The 13035-nt window shown below is 40.1% G+C and overlaps 1 protein-coding gene across 2 annotated transcripts; it reads left to right on the top strand.

Moving 5' to 3' along the window:
• The first annotated feature begins 1492 nt into the window (after positions 1 to 1492).
• On the top strand, positions 1493 to 5991 carry LOC115374249 (uncharacterized). 2 transcript variants are annotated; one of them, XM_030073088.1, is made up of 11 exons: positions 1493 to 2074; positions 2241 to 2310; positions 2507 to 2567; positions 2959 to 3069; positions 3204 to 3347; positions 3674 to 3746; positions 3966 to 4018; positions 4136 to 4255; positions 4438 to 4460; positions 4562 to 4664; positions 4881 to 5991. In XM_030073088.1, the coding sequence occupies exons 2-11, from the start codon at positions 2242 to 2244 to the stop codon at positions 5150 to 5152; spliced, it is 1029 nt and encodes a 342-aa protein (XP_029928948.1). In that variant the 5' UTR covers positions 1493 to 2074; position 2241; the 3' UTR covers positions 5153 to 5991. The 2 variants fall into 2 exon arrangements, with proteins under 2 accessions (XP_029928948.1, XP_029928946.1); XM_030073086.1 differs by having other exon boundaries at positions 3671 to 3746; positions 4881 to 5990.
• Positions 5992 to 13035: the final 7044 nt, after the last annotated feature.

Here is a 13035-nt window from a genome sequence, read left to right on the forward strand (position 1 = left end):
ACTTCATGGGTTTTTCTTGCGCACATATAACATTGATGCTTTATTTACATTAACCATGACCGTTAGCTCATACAGCACTACAGTACCACTTATATTAGCATACAGCTGGAAAACAACCCTTCATATCATTGACATGGAAACTCCATTACCAACACTACTCTATTATCCAGTACTATTGTCTAAATGTAGTCCTGGCCATAGTCTCCTCTCTGTGGTTCAACCAGATGAATTGTATTATTTCTGCTTCTACTGCTGTTCACACTTTAGTGCTGTTTCAAGGATAAATAAATGAGAGAAACAGATTTGAAGCTTATATAAAATGGCGTGCATGTGTGGCACCAGGAATCGGTTGAATACTGATTTGTTCAACTGTTTTGCTTGTGATTGAACAGAAAGAGGATGTGAGAGAAGTGTTTTGTGTGAGAAATACAACGCACCATTTCCCTTTGTATAGTTTTATTTTCACACGCTGAGTGAGTCCCTATGTATGCATGTGCCAGTGTGTATGTTTTCGGGTGTTCTGTACAGTGAGTGTTTTTAACAAGACTTGCTGGAGCAGCTGCGCAACATGAAGGAGTCACAAAGGTATCCAATTGTTATCGTCTTCCCATTTACCAGGTTAAATTTACCGGCACTGCTAGGAGGAGTAAATGGAAAATTTGAGAGAGATGTCTTTTAAGCACTTCATTTACGTCAAAAACTACTTATTGAAATCAAATGGTAATTGTTGTTTTTCAGTAGGACACTTTCTTCATGAGAGTACGTGGCTGCAGAGTAAAGTCCTTTTAAAAACAACTCAATCATCAAAAAAATGCTGAAATGCAAATGCTTAAGCAAAATGACTATGATGGCTTTGATAAAATATATGTTAAGGAAATAGCTTTGGATGTAGTAATGTTTAAAGACTGCAGTACAACTCTGTCACACTTCATGTGTAAAGAAACAAGAGAGGTCTGCACACATTTTGGGTGCTCAGTAAATGATCCTGTTCGACCCAGGCCCAGCCCAGGGGGTTTATGGATGTGTGTGTCCACTCAGTGTCTCTTCACACATCGTGTGTATAGCATCAAAAGGAGCTGCAAGAGCTTTGAATCAAGACAGGATGATTTGACTGATCCATTTAGTTTCTCACTGGAAACTGGTGGACAACATTTTTTTGTGTCGTTTTATTTTTAGTCTTTTCTCCACATCTTGGCAGAAGAAAGAAGCCTTCTCACAAAATATTCTGAAATGTAGACTGTAAGCTTTAGAAGCCCTGTGTTAGCAGTGATTTACGCGTGTGACTAGACTGCAGCTTTAAACATCAACACAAAGCAGGTTTGGCTAAAGCTTCACTGCAGAGCTCTGTAATGTGACAAGGGAGATGGAAAGAATAAAAGATGCAAATGAGCAATGAGATTATGTGTAATTAATTAAGCTTTTTATACTTTTTGGGTTTTTTTTCCTACTCATATATGACTTCAATTCAGCAATATGTACAACACAAGCATGAAACTTGAAAATATGAGTCTGTTGTCCTGCTGCCTATTAAAGAACTATTAGGTTCCATTTTACCATAACCCACCTACTTTTACTGAATAAGATCTTCATGAGCAGCAAGTTTATCAAAATGTGTTTTCACAGTGTGATAACACAGAACAGGACTGGGGGAATTTGACTAACATTCTGTGTCAGCAGGCAGCCCTGTCAAAATCAAACCATTAACTGCCACTTTTGAAGAATCTCTGTTTTTATCATAACCCTGTCGCAACTCATCACGACAGAAAACACTGTTTGATTCACTCAGCTTACACGGAAACTGATGAGGCTTTGGTAGAAAAATGTTAGTCACAGTGCAGATGGTACATATGAGAAAGTCTGAGCTTCAAGTTGTAAACAGGACAGCGCACGGCGGCGGGTAGAGCAGAGTGGGCGGGAGAGACAGGAAGACAGGAAGATGTTAACAGGTAAGGAAATAATGACACAGAAGATGGGTACAGACGAGAGACGACAGGCAGTCAGAGGCACACCTTGAGGAAGTCCAGCGAGGTTAAGAAAATAACACGGGCTGAAAACAGGTGCATTTCAACCAAAGGTAAAACAAAAAAATTATTTCTTGTTACATTTTTATATCTCGCCCTAAGAATGCCTGTTAGATTATTAAAGTAAATCAACTGGTATTCCTACTTTTAGCTGACTAAAGACCTATCATTTGTCATTTGTAGTGAGATTATTGATGTTTTCTGAATTATTCTTCACAGGATGGGAGTGATGCAATACATCGTGGCTGTCCTGATGTTATCTGCACATTCGGGGCTCACCTCCCCCGTGGTAACTGTTTTATTTATTTCATCTGCCTCAGCCACTGTATCATTGACTGTGTAATCTCCTCTCATTTAAACTATATGAAACTGCACTCACTGCCAAACCTATATACATTAAAACTGCTCTTTTTCATTTGGATGAACATAAGATGTGCACTTATACAAGACTTTGTGTTGGTATTACAATCTTTTTCTTGCTTTAGGACACGCAGATCGCCCAGTATTACACAGAGGGAGGCAGGACGTGTCTAAAGTGCCCACCAGGTAAGAAAAAAAAACACATTTGCCCTCTTGTTAGGCCTTTTCTATCGTTATATTTTTTTTTTCCTGTTTTTCTCTCTGCCCATTCCTCGTTTGACTTTGTCTCAGTCATGTCATAGCTCATATCACTGGAATTAATTAATGTTTGGAAAATGTGTGGCTATAACACTGAGCCGTATCTATCTTGCTCTTTCTGTGTGCCTCTCTGCCTCGATGAAGAATGACGCATCAAGCACAAAGAGCTCTTTGCCATATGACCACATCCTTCATTAATATGCACTCTGGGCCAGTTTCTCAGTGCTCCTTCTCATCCTGTTGTTCTTCTCTTGACGCTGCGCCTCAGAGAGTTTATTGCACCCTTTGTTAAGTCATTCTTTTCTTCCTTCTCCTTCAGGCCAGTACCAGAAGTCTTGCATAGAGTGTGAGCCATGTGGTGATGGCACCTATACATCTGACTGGAACACTGAGTCCGTGTGCCATTACTGTTTCAGAGGCTGCAGAGCAGGTAACGTTTTAATGCCATTACTTCTGCACTAATCTTCGATCCTAAATTGAAAAGTTCATTCCTTTTCAGTATATTTTTTTTTAATATATAAACACGCTGTAATAGTGAAGACTCTGTTTTGCTCTGTGTATCAGATTTGCATCTGAGGATCGTTCAGAACTGCAGCAAAACAACCAACATCAGGTGTCGCTGTGAGGCCGGTTTTGAATGCACACAGTCTGAACCAAAATCAAACAACTGCAAAAACTGTGTGAAGAGCAGTGAGACAACAACACCTGGTAAGGACTGAGCCGCAACTTGTTCGCTTGTTTCAAACATGTCAAATGATATGAGGCCCAACCAGCAGGGGGCCTCGTGATAAACCAAATGATCCCATGATACAGATGTCGGGAGGGCCTGTTGTGCTCTTGGTGGTGCTGATGTTTAACAGGAATGTGGCACTGGGATGATGGAAAAGGGAACATGAGGAAAATGGATCTCCATGCCACAAGAATCACCCTGAGCTCACTGTGACATTGCTGTGATCAGTTTTTTGTTATGTTTAGATTTTTTTTTGTCCATTTGTAGGCTTGATGACAATTTTTGTTCACGTGTTTTCCAGCAGCCGTGACCTTACGCCAGACTCCAGCGTTCACAGTGCACAGCAGTACTTCCTCCAAACCATGCAGCTTGCCCAAGTGAGTCCTGTACTTCCCCTGTGAAACAATAAGTACCTCACAGAGGGGAGCTGCAAAACAACACGTTCACATGACACCCACATGCAAAATCTAGATAATTTAAATTCAACTTTGATGTCCAACTTTGATGTTTTTACATTTTGGCCTTGCCTCACTGATGTAATAACCCCGTGCAAATGTATCAGTGTACATAACAGACTTCACTCTTATTTCACACAGCTGTGGCTCTCAGCGACTCGCACCAGAAGGAAATGCCACAGATGTCAGCAAAGGTGAATGTGTGTGTGTGGGTGGGTCTGTACATGTGCAAGTGTGTGTTCCTTTAACTGATATTAACTGTTTTGAAGCAGCGGTGTCATTTAGTCAAACCTCTGCTCTGTCTCTGTCAGACATGAAGAGCCGAGAGCTGGCAGCCATCTTGTGCCCAGTGGTGGCCATCGGATGCTGCATAGCTCTTCTGGTCCTATTCTGTACCCGAGGTCGTGGAAACGAAACCTGTTTCAAGCTAGGTAAGATGGTGTTTACAAAGATGGTTACAGCTTTCAAAAACCCAGTTGTTCAATGAATAGCCCTATTCAACCTTTGAAATCCCTCATTGATAAATAAAGTGCAACGAGTAAGTTTTGATAAAGAGCAATCAGTATGAAGAGTTTATTTTCTGTTGCTTATTGATATATCTGCTTTTTTCCAGCTATCGTGAAGCTGTGCAATGAGGTAAGTGGCTAATTCCAAGATTTCTAGTGCACTTTCTGTTTATTGATGTGGTTTTATTTCTCTCATGTCTGCTCCAAACTGATGGATGTGCTCTTCCTCAGGGAGGGAGAGATGCTTCATCTCACAAAACTAAGGAGTCAACACAGCAGTTTCCCAGATACGCATCTACTACAAAACACCAGCCACTGCCCCTTGCCAATCTGGGTACTGACGAATGAATGAAATAAAGATTTTTATTCATGTGAAATGTCTCACTCACTGTGCAGCCATTGAGAAAATAAAAAAGTATGTGAAGATGCAGCTGTGTTAGTGGTATGAGTTTAATTTGAGATGTGATAAATTATACTGATGTGCAACTGAAGGTGTGAAAATTTGGTTATTTCTGTATTTACACTCTTTGTCTGTTAATGTCTCTCTCAGGCCCAGTCCATGTCCACAATCCAGGGACAGTCATCTTTAGCTTGCTCAGTCAGTTTACTGGCCAAGCTGATCCGACAAGAGAGGAGGACAGGACAGAAAAGAGGGTCAGCAGTGAGGAAGTGGAAGAAAGGGACTGTCCCGTGTTTCATCCGACCCCATCCCCCTGCATTCACCTCTCAGAGGAGGAGAGGAGCGGAGAGGCAGAAAGAGTATTCTTCCCCTCTCAGGAGCAGGGAAAGGACTGCCATATCTCCAAAGAGGAGGGGATATGATGCGTGACAACAATCCCAGGGGATTTGCAAAAGTGTTTGTGACCAGTGGTATCCTGTGACCCGGCGTATCCTAAAAGCATTGCCTAAAGGAAGGAAGGAACTGTCAAAAGTCCTCGAATGAATCTGAAAGAGATTTGGCATCTTCCTCTGCCAGCTGTGGAGGGATCACAGCACCCTACAGTGACACCGTTACAGGTACTGGGAAAACTCACAGAGGCCTGTGCACACCAGACCATAGTCGCTGAGCAAGAAAAAAAATATATATCTGCACGTCTGATTTATACACAGGCATTTTCACTCTGGAAAAGCAGATGCAGGGTGACATCAGAGGTAGCCTATACAGGGAGATATTCCACCTATAAGAGTATCTGAGGTCACCTGACCCTAACCCTGGGCCAGACAGAGTGAAATGAACAGCGCTCATAATTATGTCTTCATTATAAATATTGAGCTGAGTAACAATGACAGCAATAGTCCAGTTACTGGTAAATATCTGGAATCAAATCTAATAATCATTTTATGGAATTAAGCCACAGTGACCTCCATTGGTTCTCTTGTTTGGCAAGTGCTCAGCACTGCCCCCGATGGCCAAAAGACTGTACTGCACTCTTTTTTTTCTGTCTCACAGCAGAAGTGGTTCAGCTCTTTATCTATAAGCTTTGGTGACCCCCTTGTGTTATTTATGAGTTAAGAAACCACACAACTGCACTGTGCTCTTTAATAAGTTCACTTTGTCAGCTCTAGCAAGTTAACATTATTATTATTATTATTACTACTACTTTTTTTGCACAAGTAGTGGACATTTTGATCATGATGGAATGTAACTGTGAATAAAGACATTTTAAAGTAGAAATGTAGTTTATTAGTTATTAATAGTTTTACGTGTCCTACAATAAACTATAAAATAACTCCAAAGAAAAATACATGCATACAAATATTGCATATTGTAACAGTAAAGATGTAAGGCATCTTCAACATTATTGTGTACCATAGTACATACAATCACACTGCAGCACGGCATCTCTAACTCTCATGGTTTCAGCCTCAGTTATTTATCTCTGTGCTACCTCTTCATACCCTTTCACTTCACACTGTGGCCAGGTTTCCTCTCAGGCAAGAGCACCAGATACACGCAAATGTTTCATTCATCAATATGCACTGTACGGACGTTTGACTCCATTTGTCATAAATGTCCTGAGTTAAGGCAGGCATGCCCTGTGCATCACTACCTGTCCACCTGTTAACCTCCTGTGACTCATGTTCAGATCAAGTTATTCTCACTGTCAAACTTTCTTGTGTTTCCATCAAATATCAATGGGTTGGTCACACTTCCCACACACTTCCTGAATAGGCATTTTTTCTTCCTCTGTGATTTCAATGGCCAGTTCAGTCTTTTGGGTAACAAAGTAGCCCGATAAGCCTGTTTTCAAAAGAGAAAAAACACAAGACATTAGTTTAACAATGTGTGACATGACTTAAAAAGAACAAATATCACCACAGGTTTTAAACACAGGATAAGGGCATTGCTCATATTGTACTACTTGTGTTTGTATTGCTGTTCTCTGTTTATTTTTGTGAATGGTACTAACCACACTTTGACTTGATCCAGCGAAGAGAAGGCCTGAGTTTTTTGATCAAGCAGAATAGTATTACCAAACAGAGCAGAACGACTATAGTCAGGAGCCAGGTACCACCACCTATAACAATATGAGCATTTGTTGTGAAATTGATCTTAACACCCACTAAATGTTCAATTCAATGATTTCCATGTTTGAAATAGACTAATATTAGTTTACCATTAGCTGCTGGTGCAGGTGTGGTGAGCGTCCTCCTTGTGGTGGCTGCACAGAGGGAGAGAAAGAATAGGTAAAATTTTCAGGTATGTTTACATATGACTGGAACTATAAAACAAATTATAACTAACACCATAGTAGGCCAGTGAGGAAAGATTATGTATAGCAAACATCAGGACTGAGCAGTATCTCAGCTTTACAGAATACTCAATTCTGACTGGTCACTGGCTAATTTGATTAGGGATTATTGGATGTGGATGTGGATTATTTAGAAAAGTGGTATTTTACTTCTGTACTGTAGAATTTTGATCTTACCAGGCAAATGAATGCATTCAACTGGCATCTCAGGTAAATCACACAGAAACCTACCTGGCAGGTGAACCCAAACCTCGGCCTGCTAGCACTGAAAAATCTGCCACACTCCAGATTTGAGTACCACTGTTCTCAATAATCCACGGTTGAATAGTGCCAACTGCTTAACCCTAACCAAATTAACCAGTGCAAATGAAGCTAGCAAATGAAGTTAAACGTTCATTGCTTCTTGATGCGACATTTGGATGCTGGTGTGCTCAATGTAGGAAGCTGTGGGTGGGACATGTGGAAATCAGTGTTAGTTTGAAATCCACTTCAGTCCGGCGTGTGTGTGTGTGTGCGCGTGTATGTGTGTGTGTGTGTGTGTGTGTGTGTGTGTGTGAGAGATGGGGGTGGTATTTCTAAAGATCAGAGTAGGATTTGGCTATTTCTGGTGTGGGGGAGGAGAAGAAAGTTAGTAATGAGTGGTAAGTAGTTATGTATTTAACACCGCTGAAACAAAGATCTCTTCCATAACAAGTTAATATTTGAAAATAAAGGCAGGTGGGGTCAGCCACACCCATTTCTTTGATACTGGTTGAGATTACAAAGGAAAAAAGTAAAATCATTTAACCAACATATTTGCCAGTCAGCTACATATGGCCCTTTGCCTGTGTAGAATGGAAGTTAAATTTAGGCAAGTGTGTGTTTTGCTCATGCATGGTTGCAGTTTATTCCTTGGTCACTGCAGGCAAACACACAGCGAACCAAGGTGAGATGTGTAAGGTACAGGCTTCATTTGTTGACATTGCTACATGCAATGTAAACAATCACACAGTTATTCTCTCTCCCTTGCTGCAGAGGGTGCCATGGTTGCAGCCCTGCCTGACTATTTTTTGGAAGAAGCTTATTTGTAAATTACTTTTAGCATGTAATAAAATCTTTTTCAGTCCATATTTCATGTTAAATAATTAACATGTTAGCTAAGTAGATATGTGATATGCAGGACAAGCTTCATGCCGTTGTCTTGATTCACCACAGGCTGCGACCTATGTGAGAGTCTGGCAATTGGCAGCAGAACTGACATCTGTTCATTTTGTGAGATCTCACTAACCACTCATTCGTTTACTATCTGTTCTGTAACACTAACCGTCATGCATCACGTGATCCCTTGATGCACAGTAATTACAAACTACACAAATTAAAAGCATGTGGTAAAAATGACAAAAGTATGAATGCGAAAGCAACATCACGGTGTTGGATGGCAGTGTTGAGTACCTGTGACAGAAGGAAAGAGTCTTGTGCTGGTTGTGCTGGGTGTGCTGGGTGTGCTGGGTGGGCTGGGTACGCTGGGTACGCTGGGTGTGCTGGTGCTTGGCATCTTCGTACAGATCAGACACTGACTTTCTTTGCATTTGTATCCAGGTTTACATTTGCACCGAGCATCTTGAGTACTATTGCAGGATGAAGCAAACACCTTCCCTGCAGAAACAAAGACCCACTCAATAACAATGGCCAGATCTACAGCACCCATGTAGAGTATGTACCTAGTATGTACAGTTAAGTCCATAAGTATTTGGACAGAGACACAATATTCATAATTTTGCCCATGTACACCACCACAGTGGATTTGAAATGGAATAATCAAGACTCGACTGAAGTGCAGACTTTCAGCTTTAATTTAAGGGGTTGAACAAAAATAGGGCATTAACCTTTTAGGAATTACAGCCAGTTTTATACATTGTCACCCCATTTTCAGACACTCACGCACACACACACACACACACACACACACACACACACACATGCACACACACACACACACACACAGGTTGTCCTTAAAACACATTTTGACTCGGAATATAACAAAATAAAAGCCCCTAGAAATGTGTCATAACGGGATATGACACAGGTAGAGATTGTGTTTTAAGTCATAGATGTATTACCATTTGAAAACACTTTTTAAAGACACACAGTTGTTATGCCTCAGTCAAAGCAATACTTCACTTTGATGGGACGTTATGCCTCTTATCAAAAGTTTCAGCAAGCATGTCATCGCAAGTTCAAGAACAAGCAAACAGGCAACTACTGGTTTCATTTACACAATGAAACATTTCCTTTATTTCTGTTCATTTCTGTATGCTTTAATAGCCTAAATTATTATTATTATTATTATTTTAAAAAATCATACTTGTAACACACTCTAGCTTTATTATGTAGCCAACCTCATTACATATCTTTACAGCAGATGTATATACCTTGAGTACTCTTGGTTGTACCCTACTCCAGGGGTCTTTATTTGTCATTGTATTACAAATGAATGTTATTTTTATTAGCCTATATCAGTGTGAACAGACTCCTAAAAACATGGGAAATCCATAAACATAACTAGATACTTCACTAGATACTTGAGCAGAGCACAAACCTCTGCCAAGGAGGTGGGAGTGACGGTTTAACTGTGTAATTATGGACATCTAATTGCAGACTGCAGTCCTGAATGGCAGGAAATAAGAATCAACTTCAACGCTGTTATGCAGGGTCCTGATTAGCAGAAACTGTTCCCATGTTTGCAGGAAGATACAGCACAAGCCACATTGCATTAAAAAAAGACGGGAATTCATACCTGTTCTTGGCTGCTGCTATTCAGTGTGGCCAATAACTAACTACTAATCAGCTAATAGGTGGATTTACAACATCTTTAGAGCCCACAGTTCGAATGCACATATTTGGGGACGGTAAATAATGCCTAATAAAATTATTGCCATTTCAATTGTTTTGAGTGTTATTTCAAAATAGGGAGACAAACCATGCGATTTATTTTTAATTAATTAGCTTTGGTGAGCCAGATGTTGACCATTACTGCTGTTCTCTGATAAAGACAACCCTATCTCTTCAGAGAGGTCGTCAAATTTTAATATAATCAAATCTTTGCATTAGACTGCAAGTAAATACAGTGGATATGCCAACATGGGAGCTGACTGTCCTCTACTTGATTTGTGGGCTCCCTATTCATTGCTCCACCCTGCTTCCCCATATAACCTCAGGCATAAACATTAAAAGCCTCCACATTGCCATAATCCTTAGATCTATAAGATGTTTAGACCAAATTATCATGCGATATGCAAATGAGGAACAGAAATAAACGTGAATGTTAGAGCAGTGGACTGTCCACAGTACACAGCGTTCCATGTGAAGGTGTTATGCAAAGTGAAAATGTCCTACCATGGAGAAATATTAGTGTGAAAGTATAAAAAGATAATAGTCAAATCTGACTGCATTGAAACAAGGGTGAATAAATGTTTATAGTGTTGTACTGCAAGTGCAATGTGCGAGGGCTTTGTTTCCCGTAATATTTGTTCAGTTTATGTAGTAGCTTGGTGGCTTTATTAAACTTCAGTAAACTTGTCAACTTATATGTTTGTCTGAATTTTGATACAAATACTGACAATATACAGCAGCTATCCAAAAGTTCTACAATATATTTTGAGGTTTCAAAAGATTTGTTTACATTTACATTGTTTGCAAACATAAAGATAAATTATGCCAGCCCAGTATGTAGCGAACGTTTCAATATGCATATTTTCCAAGTACAAGTCAGTCACCTCTTTTTTTTAAAAACAAATTTTTATGTACCTAAAATTTTGAATCAGAATCATGCAAGTTCTCTTACATCTGTTTGGCCCAATTTCCACCCTGACATTTAAAAATAAGCCAACAGGCTCTATTTTTGCTCACCTGTAGTAAAGCACCGACCTGAACAACAACATCAAGTATGACATTTCTGTCTGCTTCAGTTTCCGATGTTTATCTCTTTAGTATAGTTTTTTTTTTTTTTTTTCCACTGACATAACAATGGTCTACCTCTATCAACCTCCAAATGTCCCCACCACCATTGGTGGGCTGTGTGATTGATGTCGATAACACTGCATGTCAATATAAATGTCTATTACAGAATCCCACCTGATATCATCCTGGCACTTTTAGGTGGTTGAGTCAGGGTTTCTCAGACCCCCCCATCCCCTCTGTCTTTTTCTCTCTCTCTCTGACTGTATCCCACCATGACACACAGTGGGGAAATCCCTTGCCTATGTAAATCTCAGTTTCTATGGCTACACTTCTCTGAAGTTATGCCCCAACGACAGAGTTGAGCAAGTTCTGACATTCTGCATTTGGGTTTCTGTACAGTAATTGGTCTGACGAACTAGTTTGCACTGCAGAGAGACAAACATTCACATGCACACTCAAAAGAGGAAACCCCTTTTTTCAAACAATGTTTTAAAAGAGGGCATGATGCAGCAATTACTTTTATACAAGTATTTCACAGTGGATGAACATATTCACTTTGCGTATATCTTAAAAGCAAAAACGGACCCTGACGGACAGGACACAAATGGTATCTGCTGCTGTGGGGATCTGGAGTCACCAGTAACTTTCAGACTTGTTTCTGTGCTCTTCTTTACCCTGCATATCATGATAACCCACTATGCAGATCTCAAATATATTAATTGAAGTGATGTTGAGGCTTTTAATATTTATTTTCTGTGTCTGTGTTTTCTGTGTGACTACTTTATATAAAATGGCACATTATTAAGTACATTATTAATTACTAGTTTGTGCTAAAAGTGTGATTTTTAGATGGTTCAAGTCACCAATACACACACACACACACACACACACACACACACATATACAAATGCAAAATGACTTACCATTTACATTGCAATTAGTGCAATAAGAGCATTCTGTATCAACATTGTAGTCGTCAGAGTACTGGTCAGCAAGGCAGGCTCCACACTTTGTTGGGGTATTGGCTGTGCAACGCTCAAGCATGCGCTGACCTGGAATACAGACAGCAGTTTATCGATCTATTAATGGCTCAGAAAGTCATCTGTTAGTCTTATGGCAGTATGTTGTGACAGTTATCATCTGTTTGAATTTGATCGTACAAAGACTGAACTGTCAAATAGAAGTCAGTGTACCTGGTTTGCACTTGTCACAGCACAACTGACTGTCCTTCACTGGCCAGGAATATTTCTTTTTATCATCACAGTTTAGACAATGAAAAGAAGAGAGAAGGGAGAGATGGAATAGGAAAACTAAACTTTTATAACAGAATAGCTGCATCTGGGAAGGAGGAAGAGAGGAGGAGGAGGAGGAGGAGGAGGAAGAAGAAGGAGAAGGAAGAAATAAAACAGAAAACAGTGGTTTAATGGGGTCAAATACAATCACATCATGCTGTCAACACACATTCAATGAAGTCACACGCTTTTTGTAAAAACATCAGGGGTCTAGAACACTTTCACACAAAACACTGTCACGAAATCACCAGTTTATAATATACTGACACAGGAAGCTGACACTGAACTTAGCAACATACATTCATTCGCACTTGCCTGAAAACCATCTGAGGCAAAAAGAATAATTTGTAGACATGCTGGGGACTATAACTAAGTGATAAGTTGATACAAAGGCATGAGACAAAAGCACTGACACAGAAGCAGTCAGTACTGACACACTGGTTGCCTGCCACCACACCGCATGAACATCCACAAAACCTTAGCTCAAGTGAGACTGGCATAAATTTAGTTTTATGAATCAACCATATTATACTGTTGAACATGCTCAGGTATAAGACAGGGTACTATCTTTAAAGATCTGACAGCTGTAGTTCAAGATGTGTTGCTACTTACCATGTCAGAGGATGAGAAGATGACAGGAGATGTAACGCGGGACCCTCTGAGTGTGAGACTGAGCAGGGGACTAGATGTATGTCAGGGGATTATTCATAAAATCTGGATG

Source organism: Myripristis murdjan, chromosome 16 (genome assembly GCF_902150065.1).
Source record: "Myripristis murdjan chromosome 16, fMyrMur1.1, whole genome shotgun sequence".
Classification (NCBI taxonomy): Eukaryota; Metazoa; Chordata; class Actinopteri; order Holocentriformes; family Holocentridae; genus Myripristis; species Myripristis murdjan.

What these genes read in the sequence shown, in the direction of transcription:
- LOC115374249 (XM_030073086.1), top strand. Translation starts at nt 2,242, where the DNA reads ATGGGAGTGATGCAATACATCGTGGCTGTCCTGATGTTATCTGCACAT. An exon ending in AAACCATGCAGCTTGCCCAA is followed by an intron (nt 3,747 to 3,965) that starts GTGAGTCCTGTA and finishes TATTTCACACAG; the next exon opens with CTGTGGCTCTCAGCGACTCG. An exon ending in TCGTGAAGCTGTGCAATGAG is followed by an intron (nt 4,461 to 4,561) that starts GTAAGTGGCTAA and finishes GCTCTTCCTCAG; the next exon opens with GGAGGGAGAGATGCTTCATC.